Source organism: Pempheris klunzingeri, chromosome 17, assembly GCF_042242105.1.
Source record: "Pempheris klunzingeri isolate RE-2024b chromosome 17, fPemKlu1.hap1, whole genome shotgun sequence".
Taxonomy (NCBI): Eukaryota; Metazoa; Chordata; class Actinopteri; order Acropomatiformes; family Pempheridae; genus Pempheris; species Pempheris klunzingeri.
In genome coordinates, this window is record NC_092028.1 from 18735044 (window position 1) to 18751865 (window position 16822).

At 42.2% G+C, this 16822-nt stretch overlaps 1 protein-coding gene across 1 annotated transcript; it reads right to left on the reverse strand.

Moving 5' to 3' along the window:
• Positions 1-4743: 4743 nt before the first annotated feature.
• hs3st3b1a (heparan sulfate (glucosamine) 3-O-sulfotransferase 3B1a) lies at positions 4744-15853 on the reverse strand. The gene is made up of 2 exons (XM_070847592.1): positions 15128-15853; positions 4744-5721 (listed from the first exon to the last, which is right to left on the reverse strand). The coding sequence occupies exons 1-2, from the start codon at positions 15619-15621 to the stop codon at positions 5103-5105; spliced, it is 1113 nt and encodes a 370-aa protein (XP_070703693.1). The 5' UTR covers positions 15622-15853; the 3' UTR covers positions 4744-5102.
• Between the last annotated feature and the right edge of the window lie 969 nt (positions 15854-16822).

The window sequence follows — 16822 nt, forward strand, 5'->3', positions numbered from 1 at the left end:
TTTGTGCCACAATTTCAAGGTCATAATGGTCTTGTGATCAGAGATGAGCGGCCACGCTGAGGTAGAGTGATAAAGTCATTACAGTGGCATATCACTGGGATTTGGAGAGAACTGGTCTGGCCTAATGGAGAGCCCAAAGTGGTACCAGGCAGGCGGGCGACTGCAACAAATAGTGCTGGGAGACCACAGAATGAACATTAACGACAGGACTGTCTGTGCTGGTTAGAGGGCACTTCTGCCTTCATCCCTGTCCTCCAGGGACTCTCTGGTTACAATACATGGATTGCACTGGTTAGTGATGCAACTTCCAGTCTTCATCACATCAGAGCATCTGTTTGTCCTCTGAACAACATGGACTGAGTGAGCTTTCCACTTTCACATAACAAAATCTAATCAAAATTAAGAATGCAAGACAATATTTTCCTAATCAGAATGATTGGCAAAATGATGAAAGGGAAAAAAAGAAATCAAAGCAACTTAAAAGCTCAAATTAGCAGCCATGTTGAGTGCCACATGTGAAGTAACAATTGGTCAAAAAGCCTGAAGCCTCCACCCTTCGAGAGCACTGACGAAATCAGCTGTTTCGCATAAGGTTAATGGTTTAAAGGTGAAGAACAAAAGGTTTGGTCTTCTGGACACATGAGCTGCAACAGAATCCAGAATAAACAAAACTCCTCTACGGACAATATGAGAACATTTTTGAGTGACATTACAACAGAAGTAAAGCCATGATGACGCTTGAGGGCTAATTGGAATCAAAGCAATTACTAAATCAAAATAAAATGTGATTAAAAAAGGGGTTCTGCTGACTCTTTCTGTTCCAGCCCATGACGAGCTTAAAATAGGCCACAGATCAAAAACAGTGTGAACATGAGCAGCATGAAAACATGTTGGAGAGACCTGATTCAGTTCACAGCCGTAAAAGCGAAGCACGTTAGACGACCGAGTTTTGACAAATGCTGAACTATGGCAGCAGTTAATGTGAAAGTGAAAATCTACATGAAGCAAATGTTGTTTTAGCTTTTATGTTGTCGTGAACGATATGTTCACAAAGCCGTGTTGATGGAGCGGGCACATTGTAACCTACACTGTTAGAGTGTGCAACCTTGATGGAATTATCAAAGGGGAACTGCTCCTCCTTCTCAGCTCGTTCAAATCGCATGTAGAGAGAATTGTTTAAGCTCATACGACACGTTATAAAATTCTGTTTTATATTATATTTACATACCTTTTTTGTATTCTGAGCCGAGAAGCAATGAAGGAGAAACTGAAGCATTTTGTTAAATTGCACTAAACAACATTTGGACGTGAATAGTTCTGTTGCATTTGAACAGATGTCTGAGATTATTTTAGGGACAACGTGTTGAGAAATGTTGAGTTCCGCTATGTGTTATGACAGGTTGTTTTCAGAGGCAGTGGAGCATTAACAGCACTAAATCCCGCCAATGAGGAGTAGATGTACAGTAGCAGCTCGTCAGAGTCTGTCAGCAGTGAATTCGGCACTTAGATGTGACCTGACAAGCCCAAGGTGTGGTTGTTAAACACAAATTAGTAATTTGGAGAAACATCTGCCTCGTCTTCCAGCATAAATTCTCACCAATGTTGTATTTGAAGTTGAAGTTGGCTCCACACAACGCTAAGACGCCATTTTAGAAGAGGGATTAGATTTGGATTAGCTATGTCAGCACATATATGTCAACTCCAAGTCTACTGTCTCAGATTAATGCTTGCCCTTCCTATCGGATTAGGATTAGGGTTTGGACAATGCAGAAGAAAAGATTAAGGGCCAGAGAAGAAGGCAATTGTCTTATTAACTGCTGAAACAAAGTTTACCTAACGACGATTATCTCCCTGGTCTTGTCTTCCTGATATGAGCGCGCTGTGGATTTCAGAGATGTTAGTTCTGTCCTTGCAATCAGGCTTTTACGGCGCTTGTAAGCGACGAACACCTCTGGTATTTAAAGCTGCATCACAAGTGTACATCCGGTCAAATCAACAATGCCGAACATTTACTGTTCTATTAATCTTTTTCAACTCTGGCGATCTTCTCAAAGAATACGTTGTGCAGATAAAAGATGATTTTCTCACAACACAAACCCATGTTTTGGCTGTCACGTAATGTCCAGTATTGTATAAGAGCAATTCATGTAGGAGTGAGAAGGTCAATGGTCAAATGTGGAAAATAAGTAACAGAGGCTAATTTAATCCCCACAAGGTGTATTAATAAAATGACTGGTATCATATTCTCTGGCGTCGACCTCACAGATTTAAGATTTCAGATCGTCTCAACAGTGTCTATTTTTTTTAATAAGACTCCCTGATTTCTCCTTTTGACGATGGTACCTGACCCTACCCTATTTTTGGTTTAGAGTTGGTACCTCTGCTCACATCATCCCCTCCTCTCTCTCTCTCTCTCTCAGTTGTTGTATCTATCGCTAATCACATATAGACTAAACTATTAACCTCAAAGGATGATTTTGGCAAACCTGATTAAATTGTTACTTGATGTGAGTTAGTCAGCTCACAATCGAGTCAAATATAAAGTGGGTGAATGACTTGCTGTCATTTCTGCAGGCACAGACCAAACAGGTTGACTCACTTCTTGCCTGACTGACACTTTCACAGAATACGAATTTTTTGACATCATTATACGTTAGTTCGTCCTGCTAACAGCACTCTAAATTTCTCTACATTTGTTCTCTGAACCAAACAATCTGCTGTTGTATGATGTTTTCTTGTATCACTTTTAGTCAGCAGCTCTGATTCTATTCCCCTGGTAGCTGCCAAGTGGATGTGTGGAGTCGCTTGATGCTCGGGGCTGCCAGGTGTCTATTTTCCTTGTCTTCCCAACCTTCAAACAACAGCAGCCTCCCGTACAACAGCCTGGAGGGTTGTGTGCTAACAACAATTCCCCAGTTGGGAGACTAGCAATTACGGCACCCCTCCTCTACCCCTGTAATTGCAAAAGGAGCTGCTTCCTGAGTGATCAGACTGCTATCCTGCCACCAGGGAGCCTGGCTTCATCGCCTCTGGCGGCCCCAGGTAAATGAGGGCGTTTTGCTGGAGAGTTAAATAAAGGTTGTTTGTTAATAGAGTGGGGTGATTCATATCTGTTTTGAACCATAACCTTTGCTCTACGGCTAGCTGTGCCGCATGATGGATGAGACAGGTTGCTTAGGGCAAGTGCATAGACAACCTGTGGTGCCTCCCTAAAATATGACAGAACATATTGACAGAAGAACGGAAACAAATGTGTGCAACGGACTGTAATTGCGTGACTGAATATTGCATTATCAGCAGCATAATCAGCTCTACAAAGATTACTTCTGCTTCAGGTCATGGCTCAGACACACATACAGGAAAAAGTGCCTCATGTTTACTTGCACACAAATGCATTTAAACAGTAGCTTGAAACCTGACCTCACTTCATATGGTGGAGTGTCACCCAGGGACATGAAGGAATGCCGGTGTTTTTCATATATCACTTCTCTCTAGATGAGAAACCTGACACTTTGTTATGTGTTTGTGGGGGGCCATGGCAACAAAACCCTCTCATTGGTGGCAGCAGGGGGGCTGAGGCAGCTTAAAGACGTTAACAGCATTGAGCTAATTAGCGTGTTAGCACAAAAACGTGCAAGATGGCGAGTTAGACAGCAGTACACCGATGCCTGTGGGGATCCAGAAATCTATACAGGTAGGGTGGGGGTAGTGCATCATAGCATAGATTGCAAGTTGAGCATTTTAAGCAAGTCAGTGTATTCTTAATATAATATAGTATGTATTAAAGCTAAAGATAAGAGACCGTTTCTGATTTTGGTAAAACATATTTATTTCTTACTTCATAAAAATGACATGACTGCACCTTTTAATCAACTTCTCAGTCAAACCTGCTTCATTTCCTTGTTTGTAAAGCAATGCATACAGCAAAATAGTGCCTCTACAACAGCGGGGGTTTGCAGTACATCATTATGGAATGACGTCTGTTAAAAAGCTGACAAATGAATGTTTATAAAAGTTGAATAAAACTCAACCATACATGAAACTTAAATGAGGAAATTTGCCCCAAAGAAGGTTTGTTTTAATTGGCTTAAGCTATCACTGAAAATAAACTACAAAGACTCTTTTCATCAGATGATGTATCGTGGGTGAGGGTATCATTAACATATATAGTATCACCTGTGGTAAGAAAGCTGTACAGGGTGATCCATGGGAGCCATTTCAGTACAGATCAATGAATGTGATTTGGCCATATGAATCATTTTCTTTTTGGAAAGAGCAATAAATGATTAGGTATTATGAAAGCTTTTTGGAAACTGGATAAAAACATCCCGAAAGTATCATGGGAGAACCCTCTATTAGATCCTGATCCACATTCCTCTGTAGGAACTGTATGAATAGTGGTTAAGTCCAAATATTGCAGTGGAAATTTCTATTATTATATTAACTTGAAGTTGGCTCAAGGGTCAGCCATAAGCTTACTACCATAAATGGATCCATGTTTTATTACGGAGCTCGAGAGATCGAGGCAGTGCCATCACTCAGGTCTAATTGACATGATGAGGAGCTATTACTGTATTGATCCACCTGGCAAGTGGCACTGGATCAGCTGAGGCTTGTATCGACCTGACTAAGTGGGTCCACAGACCTCTGAGGGTCAGGCAAATGTTAAGGGGATATTACCAGTTGTTTGTAAAGTTGGATCTTATTCAGCTTAAGGTGAAACAAAAGCGGCATTTGGAAACGTAAAAATAAGAAGTGGTTATCCACATAAGGCCAAAAAAATGTCCTTGTGAATAAAAAAAAAAAAAAAAAAGATACTGACCCTGCTCATAATACCCGTAAAAACATTGTGCTTGTAGAAAATTGTTGATGTACTTAATGAGAATTAAAATGGGAACATAAAGTGGATCATAATTAAACCTGGTTAGGCAGCTCAGTGAGTTAATATCACAACAATAAATTATCATAAAATAGACTTCTGAAATTTTTACACATCCACCAAATACTGTACATACACTGTATAACAATATCTCCAGAGTGATAAAACTATTAAAAAAACACAGACAAGGGACCAGCATGAGTCTCTTATCACATCTTTCTTCTCAGTCCCACCCAAAGTCATAACCAGTCATCTGGTAAAACTTGCTATTAAAAGGTTTATAAAAGTCCCTTAGCCTCTGCACCACCTCTGGGTCAATATTAGGATGGGTCCTGCCTTTGGTTTTGCCCAGGCAGTGCGGCTTGCTGTTCCCCTCTGGTCTCTTAAGGCAGGGGAAGCCCTTAGCTGGATTAAAGTGGAAATGCTTTTCCGTGACCACCCTCCTGAGCCCAAGAAAGTCCTGGACGCGAGCCATCTCACCTGCGGGGTCGCTAATCAGCCGCTCTCCGCTAACAAACAGCAGCTGCTCCATGGGGAAGTACTGGAGCCAGCGCTCAAGGTGCTTAGCATACATGCCGATTTGAACGGCACTCCATGTGGTGTCAATCAGACCTGCTGACATGTTCTTAAAGGTCAGGCTCTCAAAAGACGGGATGTCCGGCTTCTTGGAGCGAGTCTGGGTGTAGTCCGAGATGGCCCGGGTAACAGGATCCCGGACCACTACAATCAGCTTTGTGTCTTTAGACATGGTGTAGATTCGAGCAGGAACCTCCTTGGTGACAAAGTAGCTGGGGGTCTTCTCCATGGTCATTTGGATGTCTGATGACTTGGGCATCAGTTCTCTGCAAAAGGACACAAACACACTGGTTTATATTTACTGTGGGCACTAAGAAAAACAAAAAAAACCCCAACTACATACATATTCTAGTCATCTTTCTAATGCCATCGCTTTTGAAAGTTAACAACTTACAAAAGCCCCCATACAGGAAGATGAGATTAGCACTGACACAGTAACTCCCTGGCAGGTTTAAAGCAGTGTCAGCCAGAGGCAAGTCAATCGACATCAAGAAGACAATTGAAGACATCATGAGAAACATTAACAGAGTCAGTGAGTGTACCTAAAGTGACAGGAACTGGTAGGTAGAGCAGGAGTCCTATCAATCATCTGTGATTGCGTGTGAAACACAATACACAGTTCATGGCATGTTCTAAATACAAACCCTGAAGGAAGACATTTATCTCCTGCTGCTGCATTTAATCTACCTTGAGAGCTCAATCCTCTTTCAAAACCCACAATCCTCACATTGAAATATTCTGCACCTTCATTACATTATACAAAGGAAGGTTTAACTGTGAATAGGCAGTATTATGCTTCTTAATGTCATGCCAAGACACATGACTATGACTGCACCTTTCTCTTCATATTTGTCAGTAATTTCTGGGAAATGTGAAGATTTGGAGAAGCCCTGCATTCCTTAGGAGAAAATGCAAAGCTGTGGAGCTGTCTATTGCCATAACTGCATATTATTCTTGACCCTGGATGGCTCTGGTTGATCATAATATAGCCTGTTAACTGCAGCCCTGACTGGATAATGGCTAAAGTGAGCCAAGGGGGATTAAGACTAAGCCAAACACACTAAAGTATTAGGGGCTGGTTGACTGCCTTGTTGGCTGGCTTGTCTCTGGAGAGAGAGGGAGAGAGATACGTGGCCAGGACGATGAGAGTCATTGGTAAATAGATGATCCATAAGGAAGTACGAGCAATGGGAAACAATAACATTAACTCCTGTATGGTTGCATTTTGTGAGACAAAGCACTTTTCACTCAACTCTATGCAACATTTTATGGGTGTGGTTTTATGGGAATGTTGCATCAAACTGAATTTTATATGAAAATGTCGTACGTGCCCGCTCACAATGTAACAAGATAAATGTGCAATGCAACAAAATGGATCAACACCACAGATTATAGAATTACAAACCTTGAATCAACTGTTCTTCGCTACCAAAATTCCCAATTTAACAAATAAACCTATAAACTCTGTACTAGCTTTGAACAATGTATACAATAAGTGTAAAAATATGAACATATCTTATGTATGTGCACTGGAGAGAAGCTCAATGTCTTCTTACAGACTGAAGCCTATGAACACAACATCACTCCATGGCCTGTATGTTTTCTAGTCCCACGTAGTAGAGAAGGAGATCCACACACTCTGCTCTGGCATTCAACAGATTTATTTATCAGCCACATCAAACTATCATTCGGGTCCCTGCAGTCCCTCGTCAGAGAATGGTATCTCATACTGGTTGCACAAATTCTGCAAAAGCAGTGTGCAGATATCTCTTTTTCTGCTGTATGGGAGAATGGATATAATTATATGCCACAATGTGCATCAGTCCCTGGTGTACCTCATGTTGGTTTAAGTCAGTCAAGATGTAAATGTTCAATTGTTGCAGTGTTTGGTAATATTCTTGGGTTTCGATGCGACTGGATGATTTAAAACGAACAATGGGAAAGCAGAGGAGCCATGTCATTAAAGTGATTACAATAATTTCCAAGCATCTGTTGGTACGCACTCAAGGAGCTTCAGCATGCCTCTCCAAACCCAGCAGCTTTTATCTTACAAATATATGTAGTGGAAAAATACAGGAGAGTGTCTGCAAGATTCTGCTGGGGAAAAAGCTGTAGTGATTCTGGAAAAAAAAAAAAAAGGCATCACCTAAACCTCATTAGTGCCATACAAGCACACAAGGAGTCTCTTTCTCATGCAGTTTCATCACCTAGTGTCACCTGCGCTTTCCTTCAATTCTATGGTGGCACAAGATCTTTCCACTTTTCCCTCCATGAGAGTGTTTGCCACCATTGTATGTGGTGGAAAAATGACAAACCTAATCAGGGTAATAGGTATGTGAGACACAAACAACTCTATCAGAACCCCCTGCAATTATCTCCTCTATCTCTTAGATACACACAGGCGAAGCGCTGTAGGCCTTTCTTGGTGCCTCAAGGGACACAAAAACTTACTACCAATCAAACTTTCCACTTAGTCCCAGAGCAAAACAATCTGTGAGAGGCACATGCATTATTCATCTTAGCAGAGATAGAGCAGGGGACAACATCTCCGGCTGAGCAAGGAGTGAGAGAGTTGCCTTGGGGGTGGGGGCAGATGTAGCAAGCTTTCACAATTTGTTCTGCTTAATAAACAATGTTGCCTGGAACCAATAGGTTTCAGTGCGTCCTCATCTATCAATCAGCCATGCAAAGGCATCATCATTCAGCTTCAAGACAACAACAAAAAATCGTCCTCTCTCTAAAAGTGAGCTTCAGCATGTTGACTTTTGCCCTCTCATGAATTTTGCATGTTTCTATTTGACTTCCTACAGCTAAAAAACACTGCTTTACTCTAAAACTGTAACATCCAAGTGGACTGTAAATGTGTTTTCCAAATCTTAAAGTAAGATTAAGACACAACTCCTACCTGTAATCGGTGTACTTTAAATAAATCTGCATTGATGCTTGGGCAAACACAGAAACATCCTCTGCCCTCTAACCTGTCCTGTTAAAAGTGCAGGAGAACAGCAGGGATGAGAAGATAACCGAGGGGGGCAGAGAGGAAGACTGAGATAAAGCAAGAGAGGAAGTGGTGGAGGTAGTAAAGAGAGGATTAGATGGAATCAGGTGCACTGTTGGAGGATGGGGACCGCATGAGTCAACCCCTGCCTGACCTAGAGGCCTAAGTTTTAAGTCACCGGCCACTTTAAATGCTGTGGCTGCATTTCTCTGCAGTAGTGGCAGATAACCCACCCCTACTGCAACCTACAGACAGATATTAATCCAGGAGCGATGTGTTGCATAATTTCCCTGTGTTTTGTCTGCTGGGCAGTCAGGTGTGTCCATTAAACTGGCTGCTGGCGAGACAGCGTTTGAAAGCTGGTACCTTGTTTACATTCACTGCTATCAGGAAGCAGGTTCAAAGGTAGGAATTTACAACGTCGCTGCATGCGGCTTTGTGCCCGGCTGCTGGATGATGCCCTCAGTAATGAGTTCACCAAAGTAAGGAACAAGTACAGTGCAGAAAACTCTGACAAGACATGCATTTTTTTTTTTATCCTGCAGTACCCTGCTTGACTGACTCTAATTGGCATCTATATTTCAGCTTTTCAGACCACTCTGACAAGGGACTGCTCGAGAAAAAAACAACCTCAGCATTATCTAATGTCATGATGGGTTCCAATCTTACGCTGCAGCTCACAGAGGGGTTGAGCCACCGTGGGAATAGTCCCCCTTCTCAAAGATAGGATGAGAGGTGGTGGTATGCAGCCACTTATAATAATCAGACTGATGTACTGTGAGCCAAATTCCACACAGAAATCATCTTTAGTGAAGACTCTCTTTGGTGCAGCCCATGTTACCATGCATGTGAAAGTCATCGTGCTTTACACTGTAGCATTCGGTATCTCAACAGTGATAGTGCACAGAATGCATCCATTATTACTTTCAGTATGCAGAACTCAAGGCCACCTGGCTGTCTGATGGAGACAAGCCCAGTTTGAAGGGAGGAGGAGGTGGAGGAGGAGGAAGAGGAGGAGGAGGAACAGCGCGTGAGCCATTCTGGCTTCCCTCACACAACTGTCAGCCTTGCATTAACACATTACAATTGTGACGGTCGGTTGTTTATAGAACCAGCAAGCACTTTTTATCAGGGTGGTGGTGCTGGGAAAACGTCAACCAGCAAGGTTAAACAGATCACACTGGACGCTGTTGCACTTAGTCATCAGAACTGGTAATGTATTATAAAATCAATGGATTTACGGTTAGCACAAGGTCTTTCATGTGAACAGGTTATTTTTTCTGGCTCTGATGACAGAGAGACTGATCAACAGGTGTGATTCAAATGTAGGTTATTTATACGAGCTTGAATATGTTACACTGACGAGGAACATACAGCGAGATCCTGTACCAGCAATAGAAACACGAGCAAGCAATGAACAGCATCTAACTTAAAGGGGAACTCCACCAATTTTCCACATCAAAGTCTCTCTATAGGTCTTGGGGTACCTACTGCCGCATTATGCTGCAACATAAAATCTCTTGTCACTCCAGAGGGAGAGGTGCAGAATCAAATAAATTGCTACAAGTTTCAAAATGAAAAACAAAAATCTGTGAGTGTAGAGTTGGAAAGAAACTAGCTTACGAGTCGTCTGTGACACACTTGAATCTCTGGCCTAACCGTTGGAGGGCGTGCTGAATTGTGGGTAACGTAGGAACTAGGTTTTGACAATGAGTAAGAATAACAAAGATAAAATCTGCTACTTTAATTTAGATAATTCAAAAAAATGTTGAATTATCAGCATGGGTCTAACAACGTCATAGGAATGCAATGTTGAGTCAGTACTCTTTCAACAACTATTAACCAAAACCCCCGAAAATGGTTGATCCAGTAAGAATGCCATAAAATACATAAGAAATTCTGAAAAGGTGTGACTAAGAGACTAAAGAGAAAAGCTGAAAAGACATACACCAGCTGCTGAGGCAACAAGCAAGGCCAACAACTCTAATCAAATGGGCTTCAGCAGCTACAGTTTCTTAGAATTAAGTGGTGAAGGATTTTCTGACTGAACAAAAGAACAGAGACTGAGAAAAAGTGAAAGAAACAACTACAGCTAAGAGAAACTGATGATGAGCGCCGGTTATGTGTCCAAACTGGTTATGTGAGCAAACATGGTTACATGGACAGCGAAACAAACTATACGCTGAAATACTTCTAATAATATGTTGGCTGTATAGCCAACTACAGCTGGGTTTGTCAGGATGATGCATTTCAATGAATACTGGGTGTTATACCAGAACAACACATGCTATAATATTGGGTGTGTTTGAAATATTTTCTCTTCAATAAATATGAATATCTTTTACTTTGTCAAAACATCCACAATCGACGGTAGAATTTCACTTTAATGGGATAAGAAAACCCATTCTTTGCATGGAATGTGTGTTTCCAATGTATGTATTGGATGGCACAATTAGATAATTCCCCACAGATGCATGCTGGTTGGAGAGGATCAGGAAAAGCAAACAAGACTTCAGAGAAGCAAAAGCAAAGATGGCTGAGGCAGATTGGTGCTTTCTAAAGTTACTCTTGCACGGGGAGTTTCTGCAGAAGAGAAGAAGATAGAAGCCGGAAACAATGCATTCTCTCTGAAGATACTACAAAAGAAAGAGATGAGGAAGTCAACAACTCAAGGGGATATAATGGAGTGAACTTGTTTTGTTTCAAGTGCTGTAATAAGTGCTGCGGTTTGACAAATTGCCTCAAGTAAAAGCCCAGGGGGTTGTTGCAGCAAATTCAATCTGCAATCTCCAGGAGAGGGAGGGGAGGAGCACATTACCAGTACTGACAATCTACAGGACTTCCTCTACGAATGCTAGCATCATTTCTGTCAATCGAAGGGAAAAATCCGATCGAGTGTGGTTTGCTTTTTGCAGCGCACAAAGTTCTGTGAGGTTTTATGGTTTGTGGAAATATTTTAGGAATGTTTGAACAACAGCTACCATGTGCGAAAGTTTCTTTGAAGCATCTCATTATCAATGCAGCGTTTCCTTCTTTTCCTGTCAGTGTGCTGACACATTAGTTTAAGCCGGGGGATACCTATATCGAGAGCTCTCTCACTTACACCAATCCCCCTGTGTCCTTGCAAAGAGCTAAAAGTGTCGAGTAAGTAAAAAGCCACCAGTGGACTGAAATGAACCTACTCTTGGGAAACACAACTTTCCGCACAGAGATCTCTGAAAGTCAACTTTCAGCCTAAAAGGCTTAAGTGTAGTGTTGGAGTCTTTTCTTGGGTAGATTCCAATGAATGCTCTTTCTGATGAACTCCTGCTGGGTTTCGTCAAAGGGCACTTTCACCCTTCTGAGCACATTTGCATACAAAGTGAAGGCAGAGAAAACATGTTTCACACTAATTGTCTGCTCTTTTATTGTCAGGGTTAATGCAGACCTCAGGGGTTCTCCAGCATCCCCTTTCATTGAGCTCTATAATACTGTTGCGCTTTCTAAAGACTCACTTTAAATTTACTGCCCTCTATCTGCCACTGGCCTGCAGTAAGCTTCCCTGGGGCTCTGAGGAGGATTAGGCCCGTCTTCTCTGACACCCCTGGTGAGTTAGTAAGAAGGCTGCTCATTGTTCTATATATACGGCCTCAAGAGGAAAAACACGATTTCAGCAATTAATTCACCTCTACTGTAGAGAACACAGAAGCGTGCATTCAGTAGACGAGCAGTTAACCTGTCAAGGTAAGGCATATGTGAGGGAGCTGGGAACCTGGGATGAGGATATTACAGAAGAAAGGAGGGGCTAAAGGGTTGCCTTCTGTGCTGTGTGTGTGTAATAGTGCACAGTTCTCTGCCTGCTCCTCTTCCTCGGCCTATGGGTGAAAAAGTGCTGTATTGTCGTTGGTGTCCTGCTGTGCGGGGGCCTCTCCTCTATGTGGGGCTCCAGCAGGATGGACACAGCAGTCACAGCAGATAAATGGCGTGGGCACGACTCAATGCCTCCGCAGGAGATGATAAGCCCACCCAGTGGACTGCTCCTCTCCCCGAGCTACTGCACGCCATTGGTCGGGGGCAATGAAGTGAAGCATATGGGAAAACAAATCATCGCACGGCTTTGTCGTGGCTTCATGCTCTTAGCTTATCTTTGAGACAAGACAGAGGACTGCATGATGAAAAGTTTTCACAGGATTTAAAAAGCTGTGGCAAGCAGCTCAGACATCATACAAAAATGCTCATTTATTAAGTTGACAAGCAGGCGGCGTCGAGTGGGAAACTAATTCGTCCAGCAACGCTCCACCACCGCGCCAGGCGAGGGGTTTTCTGGGCTCCACTCAAAGATCAATGAGGGCTGCCTCGGTGTCGTGGCGCTCTGCAGTGTCAGTCTGCGACACAGTGCTCTCACTGAGACAACTCAAGCCAAGTTGTTTTAATTAGCCAGATCACCTCTCTGGGAGAAGAAGCCCTCATTATGCGTGTCTCAAGATGAAACCGTCTCTCACAAACAGTAGCTGCGTGTTCAGAATGCAGTTGCCACCGTGAAGTCGCTGGCATGTCTCAATTATACATAACTTTGACGGTGACTTACACAACATCTCATTTTCTGCTGATGTTTCTTTTTAGAACGTGCTCAGTGTTCACACGCATTTCCTACTGGTGCATCACTTGTGGATTGCAAAAACAGCAGGAAGTGCAATAAGTAAAAAAGAAAAAAACTTCAAACATAGGGGGATTTCAATTTGTCCTTGTTGCTCAGTCTGTAGAGATGGACAAAAGGCCACTCTTCACAGACTGATCATCCAAAAATGTCCTAAACCTGTCCGGAAATTCTTAAAGGAGCTTAAGCGAGAAGTCCTTTGAACAATGCTTCGCTTCCCCTATTGTAGCTCTATAGAGCCAGCCTTGAAACAGTGTCTACATCCTTTGACATTGCCAGTTAATCCCTCGGCTCACTCAAATGGACACTCGAAGCAGCAGTATCTCTTAGTATCTCTTATTAACAATGTGGTCGCTCTGATGTAAAGCGTTCATTCTGGAAAAACATTTCCGGGAACGTTTGGGGTACACAAAAGATCAATCATTTCCACGAATAAAGTGAACTTGTCATTTATTTACACAAAGTTGGAAGTTGTGTAATTGTACAGCTAAGTCAAAGGTAAATTTGCATATTGAGACGTCATGGGTTAGAGATAAAGACAAATTAATGCCACAGAATCAATACCCTTAAACCCATAATCTTGAGTCTCGCTCCCGGCTGCTGAGGGATGACAGCGTGATGTAACTTGCTGACTCCCAACCATAAACCGAGGGCTGTTTTCATGACTTGCAACCAGAATTTGGATCTAATCTAAATGCAAGCTCTGATTTATCGTTTTCTACCCGGTGCCCCCGTTCTTGTCAAAAAGCCACAGCAGGTCTGGATCCAAGGACACATGAAGAGAAACTCCACCAACTCTGAAGTGAGGGTCACGCAAACAAGCAGAAAATCGATGGTACTTTGGAAATGAGCGAGACCGAGAAGATTTGCCCAAAACATCAGTGCAAACAGAAAGTTTTCGTCTTTATAGAACCGTGGGAGGTGTCCTGTCTGAGTTCTATGGCCTGCAGCAAACTGACAGGAGAGGTTTGACTACACCTGCTGCTGTTAAAACTGTAAGGTGCAGCGTCTGTATGTTGAAATGTCCGGCTCCTGCTTTCTGTGTCACTTTATATATTCTACTTTGTATATTCTACATAATGCTATCGCCTGAATTAACACCACATCTGCAGCGTTTTACTGCCTGACTTCTAGTTTAATTTCTATCAATGGCAACATACCTGCGATGTGACTGTGAATTCTCTTTTCCAGAAATAGATATATAGGCTATAATATATTGCACTTTACTCGTGTTTTGTTGTTGGAGTGACCTCGGGCCTAAAAAGATAGATTCGACTTCTTTAGGTTTGGTTTTATAAAGACAATGATTATTTCAGTTTACTGTCCTTATCTAAACTGAGAGAACTGTGAAATGAACTTGACTGTAAAGTAACAACACAAATCAAGCTTCACTGCAATCTGCTACTTTTACTTCTTAATCTACTATTCAGTGAGGATTCTTTTCATCCTTAAATATTATTAAATCTACCCACAGGATCGTGTTACTCTTGAGCTGCACTGCTTTCTTTTGTTCTTTCACTTTCTCCCTCCTTCTTATCTCATCACCTTGCAGACTTGATATCTGCCCTGATATCAGTTGATCTCAAGGCTCGTTATTGCGTCGTTTCACTGTTGCAGAATTGTTCCAGGACTAAATGACTTGTCAAGATAATGTAATATGGTAGCTACGGTGTAATATAAGTTGCAGGTTACATGAGGATACACTTTTAATGGAGCAAAGTCTTTATTTAAATGCTGATCAAACGGTTTGTTGCATAGTCATTTATATCTGCTGTTTATTCAGCCTATTATACATATTCCAGCCTTCTCCTGTCTTGTGGTCCTTATATGGTTAAATCATAATGTACAGAGATTAAAAAAAAACTGCATGAACTGATGAGGTGTAAGCAAATCTGGACTCCATAACAACATGAAAGGCCATAAGAAAGCCACTGTGGGTGCGTAAATACTGACAGGACGCTGTGGAAATGTTAAAATGGAGCCCAGCTGACTGCCTCTCTCTGGGTCACTGCCTTGAAAGCACGGATGAGTGAGATACCTGTACCACTCCAGCCCCTTGTCGTAGTTGCGGTCGAAGAAGTGCGGCTCCGCTCCCACCGCTCTGATGTCTGGATGCAGGCGCAGAAACTCCAGCAGCGCCCGCGTCCCTCCTTTCTTCACCCCGATGATGATCGCCTGGGGCAACTTTTTACTCTCCGACTCATTGAGGAAACCTGACATGGCATTATCATCCAACGCCTTCGCCTCGCCTCTAATTTCATCCCACTCGTCTCCTCTGCTGTCCAAATCGTTTTCGTTATTCAGTAAGTCCCTGGACGCCCCGAGAGAGGACTCCTGATTGTCAACTTCTGCGTCATTCTCGTGTCCGCTCACCGAGCCGTACGTCAGGTTTGGCACCGTGGAGCAGTAGCCGACACAGCAATAGATCATATACACCCAGAGGGACAGCATTATGCAGAACACAAAGAGTTTGTTTTTCACGTGGGATGATGGCACAACATGTAGAGTGTGTAAAATCGGACTATATTCCATAGGACCGCCGTGAAAAAGTTATATTCCAGTTAATAGGCATTTTGGCAAAGGCGCCTCACTCTTCTGCCATGACTCAAATCCTGAACAACCGATGCGCAATTTCCCCAAAACACAATTCAGACTGTATGGAAGCGGAGACTGAATTGTACCTCAGGCGTCCAGCTCCAATTCAATTCCAGTTCTGCTCGGAGAATAAATATTATTATTCTTATAAGGAATAAGAATCTGATTTTAAAAAAATGGAGATAATCACACAAACAGCGATGAAAACGCGGCCAGGTGAGCCACACGCGCGTCAGGGTCCGAGTTCGTCTCTCATCACTTGCCCTCAGTGTGTGAGCGCGTTTACAGCAGCACCAAGTTATCTACACCAGCCGTCAAGCAGGCCAGAGTGTGAAAGAGAGACTTCCGGTGCAGCCTTTCAAAGTAAATGTGGTGAAAAGTGCGCAAAGTAGCCTAAACTAAAAATCAGATATGTACTATCCATATATCACACCTCATCCAACCCTTTGATTGGTGCACGTCTTTTTTCATTATGTGCATAAATTCTGCATATTTACCACCGTGATCAAGTGTCAGATTGTATCATGAATCATAATCATAAATTAGAGCTTCTGACATTATTTGCAAGTTATCACAACAGCTTAGTTAACTTTAGCATAGCTGCTCAACCAGCCCACTCGTTTATAATGATCTTCAAATATGTGATCCAACAGTACACATGTTGTATGTTCTTGTTTCTGGGTTTCCATTGATTTGCATCAACAATGCGGTTCAGCTCATAATACGCTTGCATTAGTTTTATTTTGAAAGTTGCAAAGCTTCCGGTCCTGCTTTGTCTTTTTCTGTTCGCTTTGATGCAGCTTTCAGAGCCTCAGAAACACTGGAGCCATCAGCCCTTTTAATGTGAAACACTGAATGATGTTATTAATGAAGTTCTTGTCAAGGGTAAAATGTCGACAGTTTTCTTTTTATTATGATGGAATAAAGATCAGGAGCACAAGTGAAGAGAAAACAAAGTTTCTTATTACAATAGAGCTTAACTGTTTGAATATAAGAATTTGAAATAATCATTTAGTCACTCTCTCTTTTTATTTGGTATAATACACTAAATAAACTAAATAGAGTCTATTCCAAAAGTTTTTCTGTGTCAAAAATGAAGATCTGTCGAGCTTTTCTGACTTCATAACATACCTGCGGT